The following is a 24,435-nucleotide window of genomic DNA, read 5'->3' as shown; positions in this document are numbered from 1 at the left end:
TTGATAGGTCAAAGTTGGGTACTTTTTATATTAAGTTTGAAAGTTGATCATTTTTGTTAATATTTGTTAAAAATAGGTAATTTAGTAAAATTTCCATTATTAAAATACTCTCTTAGAATCAAGACAATGGACACTCTTGGCAATAGATTATTAAAATACTTTTTTAAAGTAATGACACTAATGATATTTCATGGGTATAAAGGCATAGGCCAATCTATCTACTTTTGAATTGGTTGTTTGCCATGTGGAATGAACCAAAGAAAATTCAAAATGGCTATATAGAAATAATATGATGGTATTTTTGTTAATTTTTATTGTTCTTTTTGTTATCTGTGTCAGCAATCTAGAATGGGAGACTAAAAAACTCTTTTTTAGAATTTTTTTAATGTAGAAAAATTTCTTTGGAAATAAGAACCTATAAAATATGATAATACATTAATAAAAAAATACGATAACACACTAATACATAATACATTTTTTTATGTCGACGTTAACATTTGTAAAAATATGTACTATTATTTTAGTGCAATTTGCAAGAGAAAAAGCTCAATTGTATTTCCGATCAATTAAGTACGGAAATATGAATGAGACACATTAACAAGGGTTAAACACTCATCATTTTCTCCGATCATTAGTCATTACTACTAATCTGGTTTCGTAAGTAGTAATAGGTCATATTTCCGATCATTAATGTACTTCCTATGGTATGTACATTTTGTTATATACATCTAATTCTCATTTTATTTTTACAAACTTGTTAAATCTTAGGATTCCATTATCAATATTAAATAACCTTTGAGTGAGTGAGAGAAGTGAGGAAGGAGAAATTCATGAGAGAGCGAAAAGATGAAGGCTTGAAGTCAAGAAGAGGAGAGAGGAGCCCCTATTGTTTGAATAGTATGTACATACAGTTTGGTGAATCAGTCTCGTCAGAGTATAGGAAAGGAAATTGCTGTGGTTCCTGTAGAAAAGCCACCCATGGTCGTCTATATCCGGTAATGAGCATATTCCAAACTGCTACTTCATTGCTCAAATGTTTAAAAAGACTGAAAGTTTGGCAGATTTGGTGGATGGACAAGTTTGGGAAAAGCTAAAATAGCTTTAACTTATTAATAGCTTCTTCGATGCCATAACTATACAAGGGTACGATTGTTCTGCTCCAACACCTTTCTTGCTAATATGGACCCAACTTCACAAATATGAAAGACGACAGAAGAAAATCCTAATCGCAGCTTTCTTTCTGGATGAAAACGTGCGTCTTTCACAGACCAGAATGCGATGCAGACATGCCACCACCCTCTCATGCAGATGCCGGAAAGAAAGAAGAAAGACCAGAAGAACATGTTACACGCCATGGAGAACACGTCCAGAGGGGTTTAAATAGCGACACCAAGGCTCTGAGTGATCAGAAGGTTCGGTGATAATGGCTCTTAATCTCCATTTTTTCACCATTCCTGCCCACACAACCTCCCTTCCACCCAAAATACTGACGGCTCCTCGTTACAGAACTTCCAGGCGCATTTCATGTACCCTAACGACGCAGTCATCGGACATGACGGTCGATCGAAGAACGGCGAATTACGCACCAACAGTCGCAAACAACGACTTCATCCAATCGTTATCGAGCAATTTCGTGGGAGAGAAGTACAGGAGCAGAGTGGAGGAGCTGACAGATTACACGAAGCGTCTGATAGAATCGGAGAAGGATCAAGGCACTCTGCTCCAGCTAGTTGACACCCTTGAACGTTTTGGTCTGGGTTATCTCTTCCGAGACAAGATCAATGGAGTTCTACGTGCAATACTCAGCAGCTATAATGGTGGAACGAAGACAGACTTGGATCTTTATTCCACCGCCCTCCTGCTTCGTCTCTCCAGACAAAATGGGATCATGGTAGAGGAAGGTATGGTATCAGTCAGCTCTACTTCACCAGTTAAACTGTACAGTCATCACTGACATTTGTGTGCAAACAGATGTGTTTAGCAGATTCCTGGACGAGAAGGGAAGTTTCAAGGCAAGCCTGTGCAGAGACACGAAAGGAAATCTAAGCTTGTATGATGCCTCTTTTCTTGCTTTAGAAGGGGAACCGATATTAGATGAAGCTAGAGCTTTCTCAACGAAGAACCTCAAAGACGATCTCAAAGGCAGCCTGCAAGAAGAGCTCAAAAACAAAGTAGTGCATGCACTGGAGTCTCCCTTCCACTGGAGTATTCCAAGCTTAGAGGCAAGATGGTTCATAGAGGCATATGGGAAATCAGAGGACATGAATCCCAAGTTATTTGAACTAGCCACGTTAGCCTACAACATCCGGCAAGCCCAATACCAAATTGAGCTTAAGCTAGTTTCCAGGTAAAGCTGTTTTTGTTACATATTAAATTGAACCACACTTTCAGTGAGCTTAAGCCAGTTTCCAAGTAAAACTGTTTTTGTTAGATATTAAACTGAACCACACTTTCAAATAACTGAAAGGATTTTGTTTATATTTTATCAATTTTGTAACAGCACGAGACATAGCCACAACAATCCATTCATATAACACTCACTTAACCTTGATTCTATCTCATGTCGAAATGCGGCAACTACATATTTTTCTAATTTTCACAAACTATTTTTACTTCTTGATTCAAGAAATAAAATTATTTTTGGCCAAAACCATTCAGCAAAACATAAAATTTGTTTACCTGTTTATCCAGGTGGTGGACTAATACTACTATTCCACATAAGTTGAGTTTTTCAAGAGATCGATTGGCCGAATGTTTCATAGGGGGGCTTGCCATGACTCATTTACCTGAATATGGATATACTCGATTCGTATTGACGCAAGTTAATCAGCTCATAACCACCATTGATGACACTTACGATCTATATGGATCAACAGACGAACTAGAGAGATTTACAAATGTCATTGACAAGTAGGTTCACTTTTCATTTTGAGTTACTTGTAGTTTAAACCCAACCCATGCATGTCCTAAGACTCTCATGGGGTTTTACAAGATGGGATATAAATGCCATTGATAAGCTTCCGCAATACATGAAGATGATTTGTTTTGCCCTCTTCAAAAGTGCCAATGAAGTGGCATATACAAGTCTTAAAGAACAAGGATGGAACATTCTACCTTGCCTTAGCAAATTGGTATCAGACCCAATGTATATTCCTCAAGTTTTAAATTTAAGAATGTTGTCAAAGCACGAGGGTTGATCCAATATGAAAAGCCATTTGGTGCGAATGGCTATCTCAATCGTCCAATCATGATCTGACAGTTGAGATAGTCATTGATCGTTCGCACCAAATAGCTTTTCGTATTGGATCAGCCCTCGTCGAAGCACTATCTAATCTTTAACTTTATGGTTATGTAGTGGGCAGATCTATGCAAAGCATACCTGACAGAGGCGAAATGGTACAACGAAGGGTACATGCCTACACTCGATGAATATATTGAGAATGCAATGATGTCGGTATCAGGGTCGGTGATATTAGGCAATGCTTACTTCTCAATGAAAGCAAATATAACAGATGAAACATTACAAAGTTTGGTTAACTTACCAGAAGTAATCAAATGGTCATGTGTGATCCTTCGACTTTGCAATGATTTAGGAACTTCAATGGTGCTCCTTTCTTTACCTCTTAAATTTATCTTTTTTTTTTTTTGTTCTTTTCTTTACTGATAGTAATTTGTCCTAGTTGCAGGATGAAATGTCAAGAGGTGATGTTCACAAATCAATCCAATGCTCCATGCGTGACAATGGAAGTACAGAGGAAGTTGCTCGCCAACATATAAGGAACTTGATCAGTGATGCATGGAAGAAGATGAATAAAGATTTGATTCTTGAATCTCCTTTCCCTCGAGATTTGGTTGACGCTGCGTTAGGTCTTGGGAGAATTTCACATGCGTACTACTACAGAGGAGATGATGGCTTTGGAGGATCCCGTAAGGAAACTTTCGACATTTTTAATAAATTATTGGTTCAGCCCATCCCTTTGGATCACTGAGCTCTTCACAAAGTCTGGAGAATGCAGCATAAGCAAAAACAGAGTTTTCTATACCATTTACTACTACACATCCTTCATTTGATTGTTTGGAAGCTACCAGAGCAGAGGCGTATAAAGAAATTGAAGTTGAATGTTTGAGATGTCTTCTTAATGCTATTATTAAATTATGTTTGTCATACCTTATAATAAACAAAAAACATGAATGAAACTAGTATGATTACAAACAGCCATTTGTACCGTTCAAGCTGAATATTCACTAATACACCAAGGGCCTCCTATTGGTGATAGCAGTTTTTCTACATAAAAGGTGGTCCATTTTATTTCAAGAATAAAGCACTTAAAACTAGCAACACTATCACTAGTATAAGAACCTGGATTTAGTACCAGGGACATATCAGATCTTGGTCGATCATCTTGCATCAAAATCATGCTTCAATTTTCCACCTATTAGCAATACAACGTTGGAGAGAAACTTGAGGAGTTGGCAAAAGCAATTGGTTTTTTATTGGGCTTGATGCCAATTGCTAAGTACACATCTGAACTGAGCTGAAAGTTTGAAGTAACTTGAATGGTTACAAGCTACAATACCGGTGTCAAAGCCGTAAGGTTAACTCGGAGAGCAGAATCCATATATATGAATTAGACAACATCACTAGCTAAAAAATTGAAGTTTCTCTACCGGTAAACAGAGGCCCAAAAACAAAACAGCAAAACTGAAGTAGATAACAGGATCAGCGCCAACCTTCACTCCAGAACTGTTCCTCATGTAATAGTCCTCTGTCACAGGAACAGGAACAGTATGAGTGAGATCAAATTCCTTTGCACTTAAGAACCAATACAAAAGAATGAGATATAGGATCAAGAAACACAAGAGATCAAGATTAGGTCAAGCTCAGGTCATCAATTTCATTTTCAGCTTAGGTCCTCAGTAAAGTAATTATTCCCTTGCAACATCTTAGGAAATGCTAAGTGCTCATGAATAGAGTATTGCAACAATGAAGTCCAAGAATTCTGTCTAACAAGACAACCTCAACTGCAATCCTAAGACCTTCACATTCCAAGACAAGTCTGAAGAAACAGGAAGACTTACAAATTTTATTGAACGCAACAATATCACAGCTCTGAATGTACTCATTTGCGGGTTCACATGTGAGGTGGTCTTCAATAAGGTTATCAACGGACACCAAGTCATCAACAATGGTCATCATGATCTGCAACTTTTTGATTCCATACCCAACTGGTGCAAGCTTGGCTGCAAATACCCAAATATTAAATTAACAAAACATAAAAGGCAACACAGACGCACCTAAATGCCAATATCCAACAAGAAAAAGTAGAAAAGAAGCATCAACATACAGGCTCCCCAAAGCAAGCCCTCCATCTTAACACTCCTCACTGCTTCTTCAAGTTTTTGCATGTCAGTCTCATCATCCCAGGGTTTCACATCCAACAGCACAGAAGACTTTCCACCTGGAGATCCAAACCAATTCAAATTTCAGAATAAAACATCTAATCACCAGCATTAGTAACATGAATGTAACAGACTCACAAGTTACATTTCCAAATCACAAACAAGGAACTGTTGTGTTTGCATAACCTTTTCACTGCTTTAAGTATTTAATGATGTGACTTTGTGCCTCTTTTTGCTATCAACAGCTTACAAAATGCCATCTCCGTTTCTATTCATTATGGCTAAAAGTAAATGAAGAAAAACCTACTCTCTTTCTTCTTTGCAGAAGCCTTGGCAGCTGCAACCCGTTCTTCAGCAGCCTTCTTTTCCTCTTCTGTCTCTTCACCAAATAGATCTAGATCGTCATCATCATCCTCAGCTGAAGCCTGAAAATCATTGTCCATTCACTTCATCAGGATTCTATAAATGCTATGGAGGACATTCAAATACCAACGCCATAGTAAATCCAACAAAAAGACAAAATGGATGTAAGGTTATGCTGCCGTTATTTTCCACACAACTCAAAACAAGCAAAATAACATTGAGCACGGACTTGCCTAGATGTAGTTTAGTCCCTTAAGCATTTTAGACCAAGGCAAAACTGTGTGTCAAGAAGAGAGCAATAGGGGCAAGAAATGGATTTCATGAACTACAACCCGGTTAAAAGCTTTAGGCAGGACAACCACCTAAAAGATCACCGGGAAACAATAAAATTGCAAGCTGCAAAAGGAGCTCATATGGTGTTCTAGTGTCAGCTAAAGACAAACTTAAGGACCTACCTTCTGGTCAGCAATGGATGGGGAAGAGGGAGCCTCTGCAACAGAAGCAAACTCAACATTCACACCCTTACCTTCTCCAGACACACCACTGCGTATTAAAGAGACTGAATATTAGAACACCTAGAAAATAAAAAGTAAAAAGAAAACAAGGAAGGAATTTAATGTTCAAGTGCTCACCTGATTCTTAGAAGTGCATCAATGTGGTTATACCAACGAGAAACATTAATGTACTCAGCTGATGGGCCTTGAGAAAGAGTTGAATAAACAAGGAGATCATCTTTTGAAGCTTGATACCTGAAACACGGGAAAAAAAAAATAGTGATTGAATTCAGAGAAGAATGTAAAAATTAGTGATCTGAGCAACTCAGAAAATTACCCAGTAATGTAACTGCGGGAAAGAAGGTACTCATCAAGCTTTTTTATGCCAGACTCTGAGTTAAGGTCGGACAAAGTAACCGCCATTTCTATGATGATAATTTGGACTTTTCCTACAGAAGTGCAGAAAAAGAAGGCTAGTCGAACCCTGGACTACTGAAAAGTCCCAATTGATTAAACTGTTACCACATAGTGAATATGAAATATGAACGTTAATCATAAGCCTTTAAAAAACCTGCTTCCACTTCTACTGTCCCAAAAAAAGAGAATGAAAACACATAACAATCTAAACTCTACCAATGTCAAGACATCGTTTAGTTACAAACATCACTAGGTTGACCGCCGAAGGAAACACAATAAGACCCATCTAGACTACACCTATTATTCTATTGACAGCAATTTGGATCACTTTTCCTTTAAGGCATGATAAGCTTATTAGGAAATTCTGAAATGCAGTTCATGATATCGGTTGAGCAAAGTAAAGAATAATTGTACTTAGCATGAAAAACATCATCACATCTTTCAGCCAAATTACGCCATGAAGTTCAATCGAGTAGCCTCTTAAACAAAGATGGACAAGCTCAGACATATCCAACCGCTTGCATAATAGAAACAAAACAAATTGCATAATAGAAACAAAACAAATAAAGTTTTACGTATCTACTACTTATTGGAGAATTTTATCTATCGAACCAATTACAGCAGCCTTCAGTGGATCAGTTCGACGTGGCTTAGAAATTTTTTAAGGGAAAGGTGTCACAAATAATGAGAAGCCACGCATATCCATAAGAATTTAACTGTAAAGGGCAACAAACCTCTTTCTATTATCTAACAACTGAAGAGTGGCATCGAGCCATGCCGAGCTCGAGCCAGTATCATTTTGTGAGAACACTCGATTCCCGGAGAAGGACGAGTGGTTCGATAGCTAAGTTCTAACCAAGTGCTCCAAAATTCTTCACCGATCATTGAAGTGAGCATACTGAGTTTGAAACTAATTTATACAAATTAAAGGAGTTCATCAAACGAAATCTGAGATTAAATAAACTCCGGAATATCTCCTCTCGTCTTTCACCACCAAAACAAACCGGCAAAACGTATCCTGTTAATTTGAAGAAGGAAAGAAGAAGACCGGAGACTGATGAGAAAACAGACTTACCTTCGTACCACACAAGCAATACGAAAACAAAAAAAATTTAAGCTAAAATCAAGAAAAAACGTGTGAATGAAAGAGTGGACGGAAAAAAAACCGTGTTTCTTTGTCCCATTCTCTCTCTCTTTTGTTGCTTGTGGATCGAGTGTTGCCAGCGTCGAAAGATTATTTCCAGAAGAGGAGAAAAAACAGATGAAAGAGGAAGAAGATGATCAAATTTAGTCAAGCTAACCTGTTCGGCTATTTCCTCGGTTGCGACGATCGGCCAGACAGCTGAGGAAAAACTGAGGGGCTAAACACACTAACGGAGTCGAAGGTCGACGAACTTAGGGTTCCTTCCGTAAGGGTATTGTCGTAAATAAATGAGTTAATCGAGCCACAAAGCTAGAGCTTCGGTAGCACCCTCATAAGCAAATTGACGGTGGTGCGATGATGCTTCCCCAATGACCAAGGATGTGCTCACTGATAGAGCAGTGACTGTCGGGTTAATCAGCCCATTAAGTAAAAGCCCATCTCTTTCGGTAGGAGCTCATCACAATTACTTAGTGTTTTAAGCCTACATACTCGACTCATCTCATTCCTATTCTATTTGTGTTTTTTTTTTTTTTTATATATATTGATTGTAGTGTTTGAGCATTTCATCGAACTTTTTCATCTGAGATTCGAATCTTCCTAAGAGAAAATTTTGAGTGTTTCTATGTGATATGCATTCTTTCACATCTGAAGGTTATAACTTCTTTGTAATTGTATTTCTCACTCTCTTCTTCCTTCTTGTGCAAATGATTTTTGTTTATAATAACCACAAATGAGTTTCTTTAAATATTATTTATGCCCAAAAAAAATGTTGTCGATATTTGTTCGTCTGAAGCTTAGGGTTTAGGTTTACATTTCTACCATCCTAGCCATTCCCCAATTACTTAGTGAACAAAAAAATTTTGTATGCCTGATACAATAATCGGTATATTGCGTGTATTGGATAATCCTTACGAGTTATGCTTCATTGTGATGAGCTATTTCAATATGTTTTTTGTTTCTTTTGATTAAATTGTGTTGTTACTTGTTGTCGTAGAGGATTTGATGAATTCTTTTGTGCTTTGATAACTACATGAGTGACTTTTCTATTGAATTATAAATGCAAACAATCTTTTCAAAATTGTAAACCAATCAAAATCATGGATAAGTTGATTGGTAGATGATAAATATCCGTTTAAGGACATATGTTGTTGTACCTAAAGTTATTGACCATTAGTCTCAAGTGTTGGGTAGTTGTGAATTGGATCTCTGAGGTATAAACACTTTGAGAGTAGACTAGCAATCCAAGACAACATTGGATTATGAACCACTATAAAAATAGTTTTACTCATTGTTGTGATAAATTCAAGAGCCTTAGTTCATAATTTTTGAAGTGTAACTGTAGAAGAAGAATGAAGGTAGAAGAGACAAAGAGAAGGAAGGACACAAAGTTAGAGAAGAACGAGAAGTGAAGAGATAGCTATCTTAGCCATCCGATCATGATCAACGGGTATCTCAGTCGTCCGATCATTATCAATGGGTATCTCAGTGATTCGATCATTATCAATGATTATCTTAGTTGTCCGATCAACAACTACCTCAGTCGTCCGATCATGATCAGATGGCTGAGATAGTCATTTCGCATGTTTTGCACCAAATGACTTTTTGTATTGGATCAACCCTCTACACACATACATGTGTGTCATATTAGATTGGTTTGTGTCAATACACACACAAAGTGAAGCTAATCTTATATGACTTGTTAATGTTACAATTCATCTACATAATGGCACTCAAATCAACGCTCATAACCGACATGTATTCTTGTCTCCGATATGACAAAAAATTAAACAAATTTGAAATGAGGATAAAGTTTGAGCTCGTAGATACTACACTTTTAGAGTAACCAATGTCCATTAGGATCCCAACCTATTTCGGGTTCCCTTCACCCCGATTTGACTCTTTACTTGAATCACCATGTTCAATACATGTTTGCACTTTTTGATGTTTGCAAACAAATCCAAATAAAGAAGAATCGAATTAAAAGTCATTTAGGTGATCTAATTGATCCAGCCATGCATCATTTAGAGGCCTAAAGCTAGAGCCACCTATGTCACTAATGGAGGGTTTATCTATTTCCATTTCAGTTAGCTTTCCCTCCACTATTTTTTCTTTTCTCTTTCTCTCACTTCTCTTGCTTTCTTTTCTTTGCCCTTAGAAATAAATATTTTAATTAAATAAAAAAATTGATATTTTTTTTATGGTTTCAAATTAACACAAATAAGCCCTAGGGTTACTTAACAAGCCCATGATGATATAAACCGATATATTTTTAATAAAAATTAACCAGCCAAGTCATAACAAGCTAATTGAAGTAGCTAAAAACAACCACAAATGTAACAACTTCTCGTGACCTCCCATTTTGTGCATCATAGAGCACAAGAGGACCACATTTTAATTCCCTAAAATTAAAAAAAAAAATTGTTTGCTAGGACAAAGGGTATAAAAGCATGGGCCAATCTATCTACATTTGAATTGGACGTTTGCTATGTGGAGTGGACCAAAGGAAATTCAAAAAGGTTATTTAGAAATAATATGATGGTATTATTGTTTATTTTTATTGTTGTTTTTGTCTCTTGGGAACTCTTATCTTTGTCAACAATCTAGAATGGGAGCCATAAAAACTCTTTTTTTTAGAATATTCTTTAATGTAGATTTTGGTATTTGGAAATAAGAACCTACAAAATGTAATAATACATTAATAAAAATATTTGAAATAATATATACTATTATTTTAGTGGAATTTGCAATGGAAAAAGCTCAACTGTAGTTATGCCAAATGTGAATCATTTGTATGATCAGCTAAGAACGTCCTTCAATAGAGACGAATAGGTAGAAGAGCGATAAGAATATTAAGAGAAATCTGCAGGATTCAAAAAACCCATTATACCAATCGAAAACCATTGAAAAAATTTATAACCCAAAGATTTTATATTTAACCAAAATATTTAAGTATTTTTCCAATTTAATTTTAAAATTTGTTTACCTCAATTCTTCTCATTCAACAAAAAACTTTTAAGGGATAAAAAAGCATCAGCTATTTCTCCTGTTGCTCCCATTGAAAACAATAGAAAATGAAAAGAAAAACATATGTCAAAAATATGATAAAAAATTTTATATTTTAATCTATAGAATGATTTTTCACAAGTTTGTCAAAAAAAAAAAAAGGTTTAATTATTTTTCTCAAATTCTAACCATACTAGTTAAGATTTGCAATTCCGTATGTAGTAATAAATCGTCTTTTCGATCAATTAAGTACGAAAAATATGAATGAGACCCATTAACAAGGGTTAAACACTCATCATTTTCTTCGATCATTAGTCATTACTACTAATCTAATTCCTCAATACTCTCCCCTCTACTAGCATAATTGTAAAATTTTGAGACAATTCCTCCTCTAGGAGTATAATGTCTTTAACCCACCCTTATTTTAGGGTATTTTTGTTGAATTTATGGAAAAGATAAAAACTTCATTAACTTGTTGTAATTTGAGTACACGAGTCCCTATTTATAGAGAAAGTTAGTAGAGTCCAATTACAATTAAATTATTTTTGTCCCAATTACACCCAAAGTCTAACACTTATACATAAGTTTTAACATAATTAAACAACTGAAAGTAGAAGACTAACATAACTAAAACACATTTTAACTAACTCTTTTGTGAGATCTTCTTTAATAATAATTATGCCTCTGTAAGACGTTTTATTGTGAAAGTTATGTAAGACTCTTCCATATCTGTTCTTTAACAAGTTTTAACTATCATACTTGATGTTAGTAGGATTAATTGAATTTAACAACAAAGATATCACTTGCAGATTTTGATATTGCAACTAATTTGCAATATCAAAACCCAAATACGCAGATCGTTTTATTGTTTCATCAATATATTGCAACCAACATATTTCAAAGGGAAAATGACCAAAAAATTCAACAACAATTTGATTGTATTTGTTAATACGTACAAAAAATACATTTTTATTTAAATTCAAGCTTAAAATTATGGATTATTTTAGTAAAATTTTCTTAGATGTTTTATCGTTCAAGTATAATTATCTTGATGTAATATTTTCAAATACGTATAGTCAAATTCCTAGTACGACCCTCTCAAGTTTCACGACAAAATTATTATGTGGAATATGGCTTGTCTTTTAATAGTTCATATATATTCTATTTTTAAAAAAATTAATTATATATTGATATAGTTTATTTTTTAATATCATTAAAGGAGGCCCTCCACCTCTCCCTTTGCTTCCTTAACTTGCTATTGAAAATGGAAGAGAAAATAGAATGACAAGACTCCTTCCTTGATGCCCTATTTTAGTTTATTATTGAAAAGAATATTAGTCTAACTTGGCAAATTTTTTAACCCGAATTTTAAATTATGAAAGTCCTTACTAAGCATGATTTAAGCTTTAAATTTTCTTTAACCACTCTAGAACCAAATCATAGTACCATGGCCAACATCAATAGTAGGTGGAAAAGAGTAGCCTCAAAACATGAAACTCAGACTAAGCAAATGATCCCATCATTCTAACCCTATTATTCTATTCATGAACAAAACCCAATCTTGGTTTTGGAATTGAAACGTTGAAGCATCTCAACAAACCAAATGATTCTCCAAGAACTACAAGTCTACAACAAAATCCAAACTAACAAAAACCATAAAGCCACATCCAAATTCAAAATCTAAGAAGCTTTGTACTTGTCCTTTTGCTTTCTTTGGCGGCAATAATCATCGATAGGTTTACTTAACTAACATTACCCTTAATCATCGAATGTGCTTTCTCATCCATGCATAAATCGACAACCCTAATTCTGTCTCATGCTAAAACACGACGCCCAATTTTTTTCTTCTTTAATCGAACATGTTTCACACCTAACCAAAACATCAAAAAAAAATTATTTTTTATTTTTTTGAAAAAAATACCTACTTGCCTTAGTAGGTGACAACACTAGGGAAATAAAAAAAAATCAATTAAAAGGGTTTGAATGCATTATGGTCCCCCTACAAAACCCAATCTCAATCAATACAATCATGGCCATCCTGTGTTTTTATTTTATTTTGTAACTTCAAGTTGATGCTTTATAAATGCTCACCATAGGCATGGAGTTTCCTTTTGTGGTCCTACCTTTACATATTGCATGGACCAAGTTCAAACCAGTCGGGTTGGTTCTTTCAATGTTATTATCAAACCAATTGTTAGACCGGGTTCAACGGTCAGTTAGACCCAAGTGGGGTTGGGGCAATCACTACCCAACTCAAAACCGTACAGATCCGAAAAGATCCCAGCTGATACGGGGATGTCGGATCCGACAGCGTGTCAGGACCCACTTGCGCCCCTACGCTGCTTTCTCTCTGCCACCAGTCCCTCCTTCCTCGAACCAATCCATATGTGGGACCCACTACTTGTCTAAGGTGACGGCGGAGAATAAAGAGAATATGAGTCCCTTTTATCTGATTAAAATATTTAAAAGCCTTCTTTTCTAATTTCAATCAATTATTAGACTTCAAATTAAAACACGACGAATATCCCATATCAGGTGACAGATCGAGCCGTTCATCAAAGCGGGACCCACGACTTACATTCAAGTAGGGCCCACTGTAAAAGCGCGCGCAAAAAATTGTCTTTTTTATATGGGACTAAAGGCGGGAAAGCGAAGGCGAGCAGCCGCCGGACGCGAGCATGGGCTGTCGCTGACGTTGCCTCTTGCTTTGACCCTTCAGGGCGGAGAAAGCCGGGGTAGTGGGTCCCATCAGATTGATTTCTGAGCCAGCTCTCGACACGTATGAAGCCGTGTCACCTTTTTGGGAAGAGAGCCTTTTTTCGGATGTTCGTACAGTTTTCCACGTTGGTGCCAGCTACTACCGACCGGCTCTCGTCACGTGCTTCGACACTGATTTTTAAGAGCCTTAGCTATTTTAAAATCGAATAAATTTTTTAATTTTTAATTACTTTTTCTTTCCGTTAGGGTGGATCTGTTAGACCAAAGTCAACCCAACCGTCAAATTCAGAAAAAAACTATTTAAAATAGTAATTAAAAATAATTTTTAGTGGGACCCACAAATATTGCAGATTGCCGGGGCGGTGGCACTGACGACGCTTGCCGCCCACTTCCGAGGTGGAACACCCGGATTTTCCACATCGCCGGCAGTCGCATTCAGTGACCCCAACTCGACTATCCTGAACTTTGTTACAGAAATATTCCGAATATACCCTCGTGAAAAGAAAGCCGAAACGAGAAGCACCAGAGGGTAGAAACGGGAGAGGAGAGGCATGTGGCAATCAGGGGCACGTGAGAAGGAGGTGGACACGGCACCCCCGCCGGAAGACACGCTCGTGTGGGAGATCATAAAAAAGGGATGCCCATGTGGGGGGACAAATGCCTGCCGCGTGGACAGCAGAGAGCGGGTCAGCCTAAGCAACATTTTAGGGGCTTTTTGGCGCCCGTTTAGCCAAGTGGAGTCCGGTAATATAGGACATGTGATTATTAATATTTAAAATATAAATCATGTTTTTTATTAGAATTTAGAAATGGATTTCCATCGTTTTCGTAAAAAATCAAATAATAATAGAAAAGGATCTGAACTGGAGTCGGACCCTGCGTTTGGCTTGGATTATGCACATGCAAAAGGGTTGTAAACGGATAACACTATTGGATCCGATTATCTGGCGAATATTTTGTAATTTTTTTTTTTTTAAAATCAAACACGGTTTTGCTCAAAACTGGATTTCTTACAATAACAGGGTCTTGAAGCCTGAAGATCCTGCATTGTTTTCGTCTAAATTAAATTGAAATTTATTTTTATCCGGAGTCCATGTACTCCGGATCCGGTTACGTTAACAGCGGGGTGCATAAGGTTGCAAAGAGAATCAGAGGAGAATCAAGGGGATCGACACGTCTCCTCAAAGGTCGGAGACGGCGATGCGGGAACCCGGCAATCGCAAGAAGGAGGGAACGCGAGCTGTCTAAGCTGTTTTCGTCATCGGGAAGCTCGCCCGAGGGGGGGATGATGTTTAATCGGAAACTCCGAGTACCGAAAGATGGATTATGGAAACTTTGAACGGATTGCGAAAACGGGAAAGTGAAGATCTTCGTGAGGTCCTCGAACCTGCCCGAAAAGTGGATTTCACCGACCCTTTTTTAGTTAACTGCTAAAGTGCGCCAAGGCGCACGCGTCTTAAGCTTTGCCGCTGCTGATGTAGAGTTTGGAATGAGCGAGACAGCGTGAGTGCCTGTTAAGAGTCTCCAAGCTCGTGGGGAGGCCAGAACCAGAGAGAAGTCTGGTAGGAAGAAAGGAGAAACAGATAATACTTTTCCGTTGTTTGGGTGTTACGGGATTTGGGTTCTCGTGGGGGGAAGGATTGTGCCGTGTGGTGTTTTAATCTTTTCTTGGTAATTCTATTCTTGCTTCAGTATTCCGGGTGATTCAGCGGGATTCGGTCGTCGAGCTGAAATGGGTATGTGTATCTGTGTTCTGACATCTGCGGTTTGCGGTTTGTTCATTGTTTTTCTCTTGGTCAGTTTTCTTTGGTTGTTTTTCTGAGTGAAGCTAACGGTGTCTACTTGATTGGTTCTGCTTCTGCTCTTTGTGGCCGTTTTTGTGGGTTTTGGTTGTTTCTGTTTCGGTCGATGGTTTTCTTGTTACAAGTTCTTGGTAATAAGTCTCTGTGATGATTTCACCTGTCTTCTGATTTTGTGCTATGACTAGTGGTTTTCTTTTCCGCAAGTTTGACTCCTGGAGTGGAATTTCACGTTTATTTCTTCTTCTTTTTTCTTGTGTGTGATTCTATATTTTATTTTTGTTTCATTAGAAGTCTTCTCTTCCCTATTATCTTTTTTTTTTTTTTCTTTTTCTGTTTTCCCTTGTTCTGAATTAGCACCAGTTTGCTTCCTTGTCACTGTTTTCTGTTCATCTTTTCTGTTTTTTTATTTTCTACATCTTTTCTGTTTCTTATTTTGGGTGGTATCCACCGTCCGTTTTTCAAGTAATTAATTTAGAGACAATTGCTACAGTTGTGCTCATCCTCAGTAGAGGCCATCTAATAAAGGAGAAAATATGTTGGTTTTATTTTATCCTGAATTTGGTATTCTTGGATTATGTGCCGTCTGAGATGTCCCTCATCATCAGAGTACACCTTGGAAAAGAGATAGTTGAGTTTTAGAAATTTTCGTTCATGTCCCGTCTAATCTTACACCCCCAACCCCCCCCCCCCCCCCCCCCCCCCCCCCCCCCCTCCCCCCAAATTGCTGTGTTGCAGAGGTTGATTCGAGCTCTTCATGGAACACTGAGGATGAATACGAGAAGTTCATCAGAAGAATGAACCCTCCAAGGTCTTATTTCAGTTCTTTATTTGGTCATCTGAGAGTAACTTTAAAAGCCATACTTGATAATTGATACAGTATAATCTAAATAAATTGTGCTTCTAACTTCAGGGTTGTTATTGATAACGAAGCTTGTCAAAATGCTACAGTTATTCGGGTATGTCTTTCTATCTATTTCATCCCTTGTTTTTTTTTTTTTTTTAAATTTTATGTACTGTTTCTCATCTTCTCACCATAACAGGTGGGCTGGCTTGCTTGCTTGCTTAATCTTGTTCTTCTTTTTCTTACAGGTTGATAGTGCAAATAAACAAGGAATTCTTCTAGAAGTGGTACAGGTTCTTACAGATCTGAATCTCATTATAACAAAGGCCTATATATCTTCAGATGGAGGATGGTTCATGGATGGTATAGTTCCTCCTTTCAATGCTATAAATTTTAGCACTATGTTTGAATCACCTAATATATCTATGTCTATTAAAATCTGAATCTCTGCATTTTTATCAGTTTTCAATGTCACGGATCGTGATGGGAAGAAACTTAAAGATGAGGGAATTTTGGATTATATTCGCAAGGTTTATCTTTTGTTAACTTTTTCTTGGGTACTATTTCATTAATTTTGCTGATGGGGACCTCTTGTTTGATGCCATTTGTGTGTTATTTACAGTCTCTTGGAGCAGATTCATGTTTTGTACCCTCTTTGAGGAGATCAGTAGGGGTTGAGTCTTCAAGAGATCATACTTCAATTGAGCTAACAGGGACTGACCGGCCTGGACTTCTCTCAGAAGTTTTTGCAGTGCTGACTGATCTAAAATGCAATGTGGTGAATGCTGAGGTGTGGACACACAACACTCGGGCTGCTGCTGTCTTGCATGTGACAGATGAAGCTACTAATTCGACCATAACAGACCCAGAAAGACTCTCAAAAATTAAAGAGCTACTGTGTAATGTGCTTAAAGGGTACAACAAGACGAGGGAGGCCAAGACTGTAGTTTCATTGGGTTCCACCCACACAGAGAGAAGGCTTCATCAAATGATGTTTGCTGACCGCGACTATGAACGGTCTGATCTTGATCATGGAGATGAAAAACTTAGGCCAAATGTGACTGTGGACAATTGGTATGATAAGGATTATTCGGTGGTTACCATCAAGTGTAAAGATAGGCCAAAGCTTCTGTTTGATATAGTTTGTACTTTGACTGACATGCAATATGTGGTTTTTCATGCCAATATCAGTGCAGAAGGACCTGAAGCTTATCAGGTAACATCCAATTTCCTGTTATTTGTTTCTTTTTGCATATGATTAAAATCAATATCCTGAATTAGATTTGGTGGCTTTTCGCCTGAATGTCTATCTGTTTCCTTTTGAAGGAATACTACATCCGGCACGTAGATGGGTTCCCTGTGAATTCAGAAGCAGAGAGACAGAGAGTGATCCAATGTCTTGAAGCTGCAATAGAGAGACGAGTATCTGAGGTATTAACAAACTTTCATACTGGCAGTTACATTTCTGGTATCTGAGGTATCAAGCCCTGTCAATTATCTTCTCTGCAATTTGAATGATCCTACATTTCCCCATCATTTTAACAGTTATCCATTTTCTTTTTGCAGGGTTTGGAGCTGGAGTTGTGCACTTGTGACAGAGTGGGATTACTCTCTGATGTCACTCGAATTTTCCGCGAGAACAGTTTATCTGTCACAAGGGCTGAGGTGACCACCCGAGGTGGTAAGGCCATTAACACATTCTACGTCTGCGATGCAGCAGGGAATCCTGTGGATTCTAAGACCATTGATGCTGTAAGACAAGCCATTGGCCAAACAATACTACAAGTTAAAGGGATCACCGACTGCTCGAAATCCCCGCAAGAATCGCCCACCAGATTTCTGTTCAGAGGTTTATTCAAGGCAAGGTCACTGTACAGTTTTGGCCTATCTGGTTAATTGAAGTTAACAATTTGGCTGCCCTATGGTTGTCCTTCTGTACATATGTTCTTATTTCAGTTGAGACCTTATACCATGTCCTCTCTCAAACAGAGAAACACGTGTAAATAGATACTTTTGGCCCTTCATCCTCATTTGCTTTCAGGGTTCCATTAAGAAACAAAAGCAGTTGCAGACGTTAAGAGGGAACCCTTGACAGCAACTGGAAAAGGCTTGACTTGGGTCAGCTCTGACATTGTAAGTTCCCATTTGAAATCAGAGTACAAAATTTCAATTCCCCACTGTTCAAATATGTTGAGATTCTGTTTCTTTTGTTTGAGCTTTTATTCGTGAATTGGTATCAAACCCTTCTAGCTGCTACAAATGCAATCAGCCGACAGTGGAGATCTGGTTATGATATTGTCAGTCGAAGTGGTTGTCCCTCAGCACGGTTCCTGACAAATTTTGGGTCAAAGGAGGACCTCTGTTTTGGAGCTGGTGATGTTTGCTGATAGAAAAAGTTTGATTGACCATGGAAGACATCGGTTTTCTTCTATCTTGAACAGAGAAAATGGTCGGAAAACATTCAACAAGGAAAAGAAAAGCCATGGTTGCTGCAAGAAAGATGCGGCTCGAGTTCTTGTTGGTTGAGACTGAGCAGACAGAAGGAACCGGAAAAATCCAAAAGCAATGGTTTCTTCAGCTAAAGCAAATAAAGGCTTCTAAATCTTGCAATCAAGAAGCCAAAGTGGATTTTGATCGCTTGCCAAAGTTTCTCTCCGTTTGCTGTCTTTTGACTTCTCCTCTCACTGTCATTCCATCAGCCTCCATTATAGAGCGCGCGTTTATAGACACTGATCTTATTAAATTGTACGTATTGACCTGAATCATTCTTAATTTGGCTGGCGAAACTTGACTTGGCTATTATTGTCTCCGAAATAACGAGCACCGATTTGTAAGAAGCAAGAACCTGAGAATATTCATGTTCAAAAAATTTTAAAATAAAAATATATAGTTTCAGTGAAAATTTTTTGGCAGGAAATAATACATGACCGTTCATATGATCTTCTTTTGATTTACCTTATTTGGAAAAAAATTATCGAATTACCAGTTCCTGGACCTACGAATTAGCAGCAGAAATAAGAGTTCAGTCAGTGGGAACTGGGAAGAGAACTTGGGGAGCCTCTATGTCTGCTCCTTCATTAGGACAGATTCTTCTATCTCTCGCAACCGAGCAAAAACCCAAAAAATCTTCATTCCTCAAGTCTTTATCTGGGTCATCGTCCAAAGTCTTTAATTTTATGAATAATATGTCAAATGAATTAATCGCTGTCATTGCTGATCTGGGCCAACTTTTCCATCACGAACACTTGCACCCTATCCCAATCCAATCCCTTGCTCCACCGAGATTCTACTCTTTTTTATAAGGAATGGAGCTGGATTCGACTACGACCTGTGAGTGGTGGTCCAGATCCTCACATAGGTAGAATAGGCTGATCCGTTTGATGGAGAAGGATCGTCTTCCTTGTCGGTAACTGAAATTTTGGATACGTAGGGTTACGAAACAAAGAGTTCTTCTGCTAGAATATTAATGTGATTATTATTATCAGTTATACACTATTTATAAAGTTACAACTTTATAATTTGATTATGTCTCTAATTCAATCACTAGTTATTATTATCTTTATCATTATTATTATCTTTATGTTTATCTATATCATACCCCCGCAAGATGGAACTCCAAGAGGAGAGTATAATCTTGATCTTTAAAAAGAGGAAGTGTGTTCTCGGAAGAGGTTTGGAGAAAACAACAACACTGGTAGCGGTTGAGAAGAGTAGTAGTGGAAGATCAACGGCTGGTGTGGACAGAATCGTATCGTCCAGAGGAAGAGTAGCGGCAATGGAAGCGACTGGGGCGGACGGAATCACATCGTCTAGTGGAAGGGCAGTGGTTGGGGTGGACAGAATCGCATCGTCCGGTGGAAGATCAGGGGTTGGGGCGGATGGAATTACATCATCTGGAGGAAAAGCAGCGACATTGGAGGTGGTTGGGGCGGACAAAATCGCATCGTCCGGTGGAAGGGCATTGACTGGGGTGGACGAAATCACATCGTCTAGAGGAAGAGCAGCGATACTGGAGGTAGCTAGGGCGGACGAAATTGCATAATCCAGTGGAAGGGTTGCGGCTAGGGCGGACAAAATCGCATCATCCGGTGGAAGATCAGCGGTTGGGGCGAACAAAATTGCATTGTCTAGAAGAAGGGTAACGGCTGGGGAAGACGGAATTGCATACTCCAGTGGAAGATCAGTTGTTAGGGTGGACAGAATCGCATCGTCCGATGGTAGAATAATGGTCGGGGTGGACGGAATCGCATTGTCTGGTGAAGAGAGGTGGAAGAACAGCGACAACGGTGGCGACGGGCAGACGGAATTACATCGTTCGGTAGGAAGAAGAGGTACAACAATTATTTTTTTAAGAATTTCTCCCTCAATTTAGGTGTCGCCGAGACGGGTGGGGGGGGGGGGGGTGATCTGCGTTGTGGCCGAAGGGGCGAAAGTGAGGAGAGCGACCCAACAAGAGGAGAGTAAAGGAAGCACAATGAGGTTTTGTGCTACGACGGTAGTGGGGCTACGAGGACGTCAGGCGACAACGTCGAGAGAGATGAGTTTTTTTTTTTTGGGGAATTTTACCAAAATACCGATTAAAAATAATTTATTTATAATAATAATGAAGACCACAAAATATTTACAAAACTACCGAACTTTGACCGGTCCACTGTATACGTGGACAGTCAAAGGCGACACGTAAGCTTTGACTGCTTACGTATCGCTCCATCATCAGAGCAATGTTGTGGATGAACACATAGGCTGCCATGTCATTATTATTGACACATCATCTGCCACATCATTACATGATAAAATTTTGAATAAATTTAAAAAAATTAAAAAATCAAATACACTTTTTATTACCATATATCTAAAATAAAAAATATTTAAAAAAATTAATAAACAATTAAAAAATTAACTCTTACTTATTTAACACCATTTAATAACAATTAAAATATTTATTAATTAAAAAAATTATCGTTACACTTTTTATTTGTTCATATTTTTAAAAATAAAATAAAATAAGTAAATTAATTAGATTTAAAATATTTATAAATTAAAAAAATACAAAAACATTATTTTAGAGTTTAAAAATACAATTTGTTTGTATATTTTTATCATCTTATTTACGAAATAATAATATTTACAGATTTTAAATATTTATAAATAGAAAAATTCTAACTCTTACCCATTTATTATGAATTTAAAATATTTATAAATTTAAAAAATCTTACTCTTAAGTCTTACCCACATATTATCGATTTAAAATATTTAAAATTTTAAAAAAATATACAAAAAAACTATTTTAGAGTTTAAAAATATAATTTATTTGTATATTTTTATCACCTTATTTACAAAATAATAATATTTAGAAATTTAAAATATTTATAAATAAAAATAATCTAACTCTTACCCATTTACTATGGATTTAAAATATTTATAAATAATTTTTTTAAGTCTTACCCATATATTATCTATTTAAAATATTTATAAATAGAAAAAAATTTACTCTTAAGTCTTACCCATATATTATCCATTTAAAATATTTATAAATTAAAAAATATATACAAAAAAGTTGTTTTAGTGTTTAAAAATATATTTTATTTGTATACTTTTTATCACCTTATTTACAAAATAATAAATTATTAAAAAATATATTATTTATTTAAAAATCTTACAAAACTTTACAATAATTTTAATTTGGCAAAATTTTCATTAACATAAAATCAGAAATTAAACAGTAAATCACAAAAAAATCAATACAGTAATTAAACACCTAAATTCAAATCATCATTATAATTAAATACAATAATTCGATTCAATTAACAAAAATCCTAAAAAATCACCCCCCTAATTTTCGAGGGAAGGGGCGGTGAGAGGACGAACAAAGGGAATAGAGAGGAAGAACGTTGGCGGCGAGAGGATGAACAGAGGAGAGATAAAAGGCTGAGACGAAGAGAGAGTGGTTGAGAGGGGGCGTCGAGGGTGAGGCCGAGCGGCTGCACAGGCGAGGCCGAGGCAGAGGCAGGGGCAGGGGCGAGGCCGAGGCAGAGCAGCGGTAGCAGGCGAGCGGCTGAGGCCGAGCGGCGGCAGCAGGGGCGAGGCCGAGGCAGAGCAGCGGTAGCAGGCAAGCGGCTGAGGCCGAGCGGCGGCAGCAGGGGCGAGGCCGAGCTGCGGCGGTAGCAGGGGAGGCGAGCAGCAGCAGGGGAGGCGGCAGCAAGGGAGCGACGAGAGGAGAAGAGAAAATTGTGGAAGAGATTAGAATTAAAAACATACATGAGGGCTGACGTGGCGGGGGCTTATGTGGCCCAGATGACAGGGAAAAAAGAAAATAATTTATATTGACGTGTAAATTACGTGGCAGATGACGTGTCAAAATTAATAACGTGGCAGTATATGTGTTCATCTACACCATCGCTATGATGACGGGGCGACACGTAAGCAGTCAAAGCTTACGTGTCGCCTTTGACTGTCCACATATACAGTGGACCGGTCAAAGTTCGGTAATTTTGTAAATAATTTGAGATGTTTGTTATTTTCATAAATAAGTTGTTCGAAACCGTATTTTGGTAAAATTCCCCTTTTTTTTTGTGTTGTTTTTGTACGGGATTCAGCTGTGGGAATTCGAAACAGAGGAGGGAGAAGGTTTCTAAGTTGGCATCGGTGAGACGGAAGGCGATGGGGAGATGGCGATCGGAACAGTGCAGGAAGAAGAAGTTTTCTGGTTGGCTCCGGCGAGACGGAACAGTAGGCGAATGCGGCTATTCGAGTGATGGGAGGAATGGTTGGCAACGGCAAGCATGCAGGCGACGGGCTAAGAGTCAGCCTGGAGTTATGAGGAGGTGGGGCCCAGGGTTCGAAAGCAGACGAGGGTGGCAGAGACATATACGGAGAAGGAAGAGAAAAGTACCAGCAACAACGACAATGAACTAGGGTGACAGAGGCTACTTCCAATAAATATTTTTAGCGACGATGAACCGGTTGTGATTAATCGCTTGGGAGCTTTAATATTACGTAGAATATGGGAATTTAAAATAATCAGGTGTACACTACTCTCTAGTAAGAAGGGTAGAGAGCTGGAATATCCCAAAACAGGGTAGCAGATCGGATCATATGGAGGATTGCTGGAGCTGTAAACATCAGCTCCTGTGGCCATGTCTGATCCTCTAACCGACGAGTAAGGACCCCTGCGATAAGGCCTCTGGGTTCAGTTTTTTAACCTTTGGTGGGAGCAACTGGGCCACTTGGGGAATCAGTTGACGGCGATGGAAGAGCTCCCGTGCATTGTCTCGTCTCATCTCATCTTCTTGCCTTGGAAAACAAACCACCGACTCAATTCGGTCAGAACACATTATTCAGGGTAACCCAGTAAATGAAATTGATTTCTTCGACCCTTAGACCCTTCTTTTGTATTCATTCTAGAGGTCTTTCTGTTTTTCTATTTTTGTGCTTCGATGGTGAAGAAGGCTCCTCGCTAGATCCAAACAAAATACAGTTTCTCTGGCTCTGCCGCTGTCCATGACGAAGATAGGAAGCAATCATCGAAGGATAGAAGATGATAATGGAGCACAACAGAAAGGTGTTTTGTCTTCAACCCCTTCTTGTCTGTCTTTCAACTGGAAATTTCTTTTAGGTTCCCGTCAGAGCTTTGCAAGTTCTCTTTAAACCTCTTTCCAGGTTCCATTCGTGTACGTCTACTCTTCCACTTTCTTTTGTTCGAGTTTTGGCAATCCAACATCGTTTTTCCTTCCCGCAGTGCAGAGACGAGTAAGGATTGTAATCACTTGAGTTGCAGAGAATCGTGGGGAGTCTCGCCTCCCGTGGCTAAAAGTTAGATAAATGGACCAGGCCAAGCAAATGGCTTTTGAATGCTTATTTTCGAATAATGTAAAGCTGTTGTGGTAATAAATTTTAGAAACGAAACAGAAGGGAAGAACGTGATATATGTCCGGTTCTCTTTTGATTCAAGTAAATGGCTTTTGAAGGCTTATTTTCTGCTCTTTGACGTAGCAAATCTGAACTCTCCATATATCATATTATAGAGACTCTTGGGTTTTGTTGGAGCTTATGATGTAGGCCTACATTATTAGTTTATGGACTATTGAGAGATTTAATTGAAGCTGATATTGTAATAAAACAAATTTCTATCATACAACCTGAAATTCATAATCAGAAGGTAAATGGGAGCATGAAAGTTTATCTCCACCAAAGGTGAACAAACTCTAAAAGTAACATCTCATCTATTCAGAAGTTCCTCGATTGAAATGTCAC

General features: G+C 37.9%; 3 protein-coding genes across 6 annotated transcripts; 2 read left to right on the top strand and 1 right to left on the bottom strand.

Annotated features, from left to right (window-relative positions):
- The first annotated feature begins 1,552 nt into the window (after positions 1-1,552).
- On the top strand, positions 1,553-3,989 carry LOC137966360 ((-)-alpha-terpineol synthase-like). The gene is made up of 6 exons (XM_068812949.1): positions 1,553-1,901; positions 1,972-2,347; positions 2,692-2,910; positions 2,993-3,131; positions 3,356-3,604; positions 3,687-3,989. The coding sequence occupies exons 1-6, from the start codon at positions 1,553-1,555 to the stop codon at positions 3,987-3,989; spliced, it is 1,635 nt and encodes a 544-aa protein (XP_068669050.1).
- A 412-nt stretch (positions 3,990-4,401) lies between these two features.
- Positions 4,402-8,105, bottom strand: LOC137965585 (elongation factor 1-delta-like). 4 transcript variants are annotated; one of them, XM_068811854.1, is made up of 8 exons: positions 7,976-8,105; positions 6,595-6,749; positions 6,396-6,512; positions 6,219-6,306; positions 5,708-5,825; positions 5,346-5,459; positions 5,080-5,241; positions 4,402-4,766 (listed from the first exon to the last, which is right to left on the bottom strand). In XM_068811854.1, coding segments are annotated over exons 2-8 (687 nt in total). In that variant the 5' UTR covers positions 6,681-6,749; positions 7,976-8,105; the 3' UTR covers positions 4,402-4,764. The 4 variants fall into 4 exon arrangements, with proteins under 4 accessions (XP_068667955.1, XP_068667956.1, XP_068667957.1 ...); XM_068811855.1 differs by having other exon boundaries at positions 6,595-6,706; XM_068811856.1 differs by lacking the exon at positions 7,976-8,105 and adding an exon at positions 7,841-7,910 and having other exon boundaries at positions 6,595-6,706.
- A 6,960-nt stretch (positions 8,106-15,065) lies between these two features.
- LOC137965542 (ACT domain-containing protein ACR4-like) lies at positions 15,066-18,404 on the top strand. The gene is made up of 8 exons (XM_068811807.1): positions 15,066-15,275; positions 16,077-16,149; positions 16,252-16,297; positions 16,431-16,545; positions 16,645-16,712; positions 16,805-17,398; positions 17,509-17,613; positions 17,749-18,404. The coding sequence occupies exons 1-8, from the start codon at positions 15,272-15,274 to the stop codon at positions 18,076-18,078; spliced, it is 1,335 nt and encodes a 444-aa protein (XP_068667908.1). The 5' UTR covers positions 15,066-15,271; the 3' UTR covers positions 18,079-18,404.
- The last annotated feature ends 6,031 nt before the right edge of the window (positions 18,405-24,435 follow it).

Source organism: Aristolochia californica, unplaced genomic scaffold, assembly GCF_029961685.1.
Source record: "Aristolochia californica isolate CCGP_79_NKW_82.1479 unplaced genomic scaffold, dmAriCali1.0.hap1 SCAF_5, whole genome shotgun sequence".
NCBI classification, from domain to species: Eukaryota; Viridiplantae; Streptophyta; class Magnoliopsida; order Piperales; family Aristolochiaceae; genus Aristolochia; species Aristolochia californica.
The sequence above is the reverse complement of the archived record's forward strand: the minus strand, read 5'-3'. Positions and strand labels throughout refer to the sequence as shown.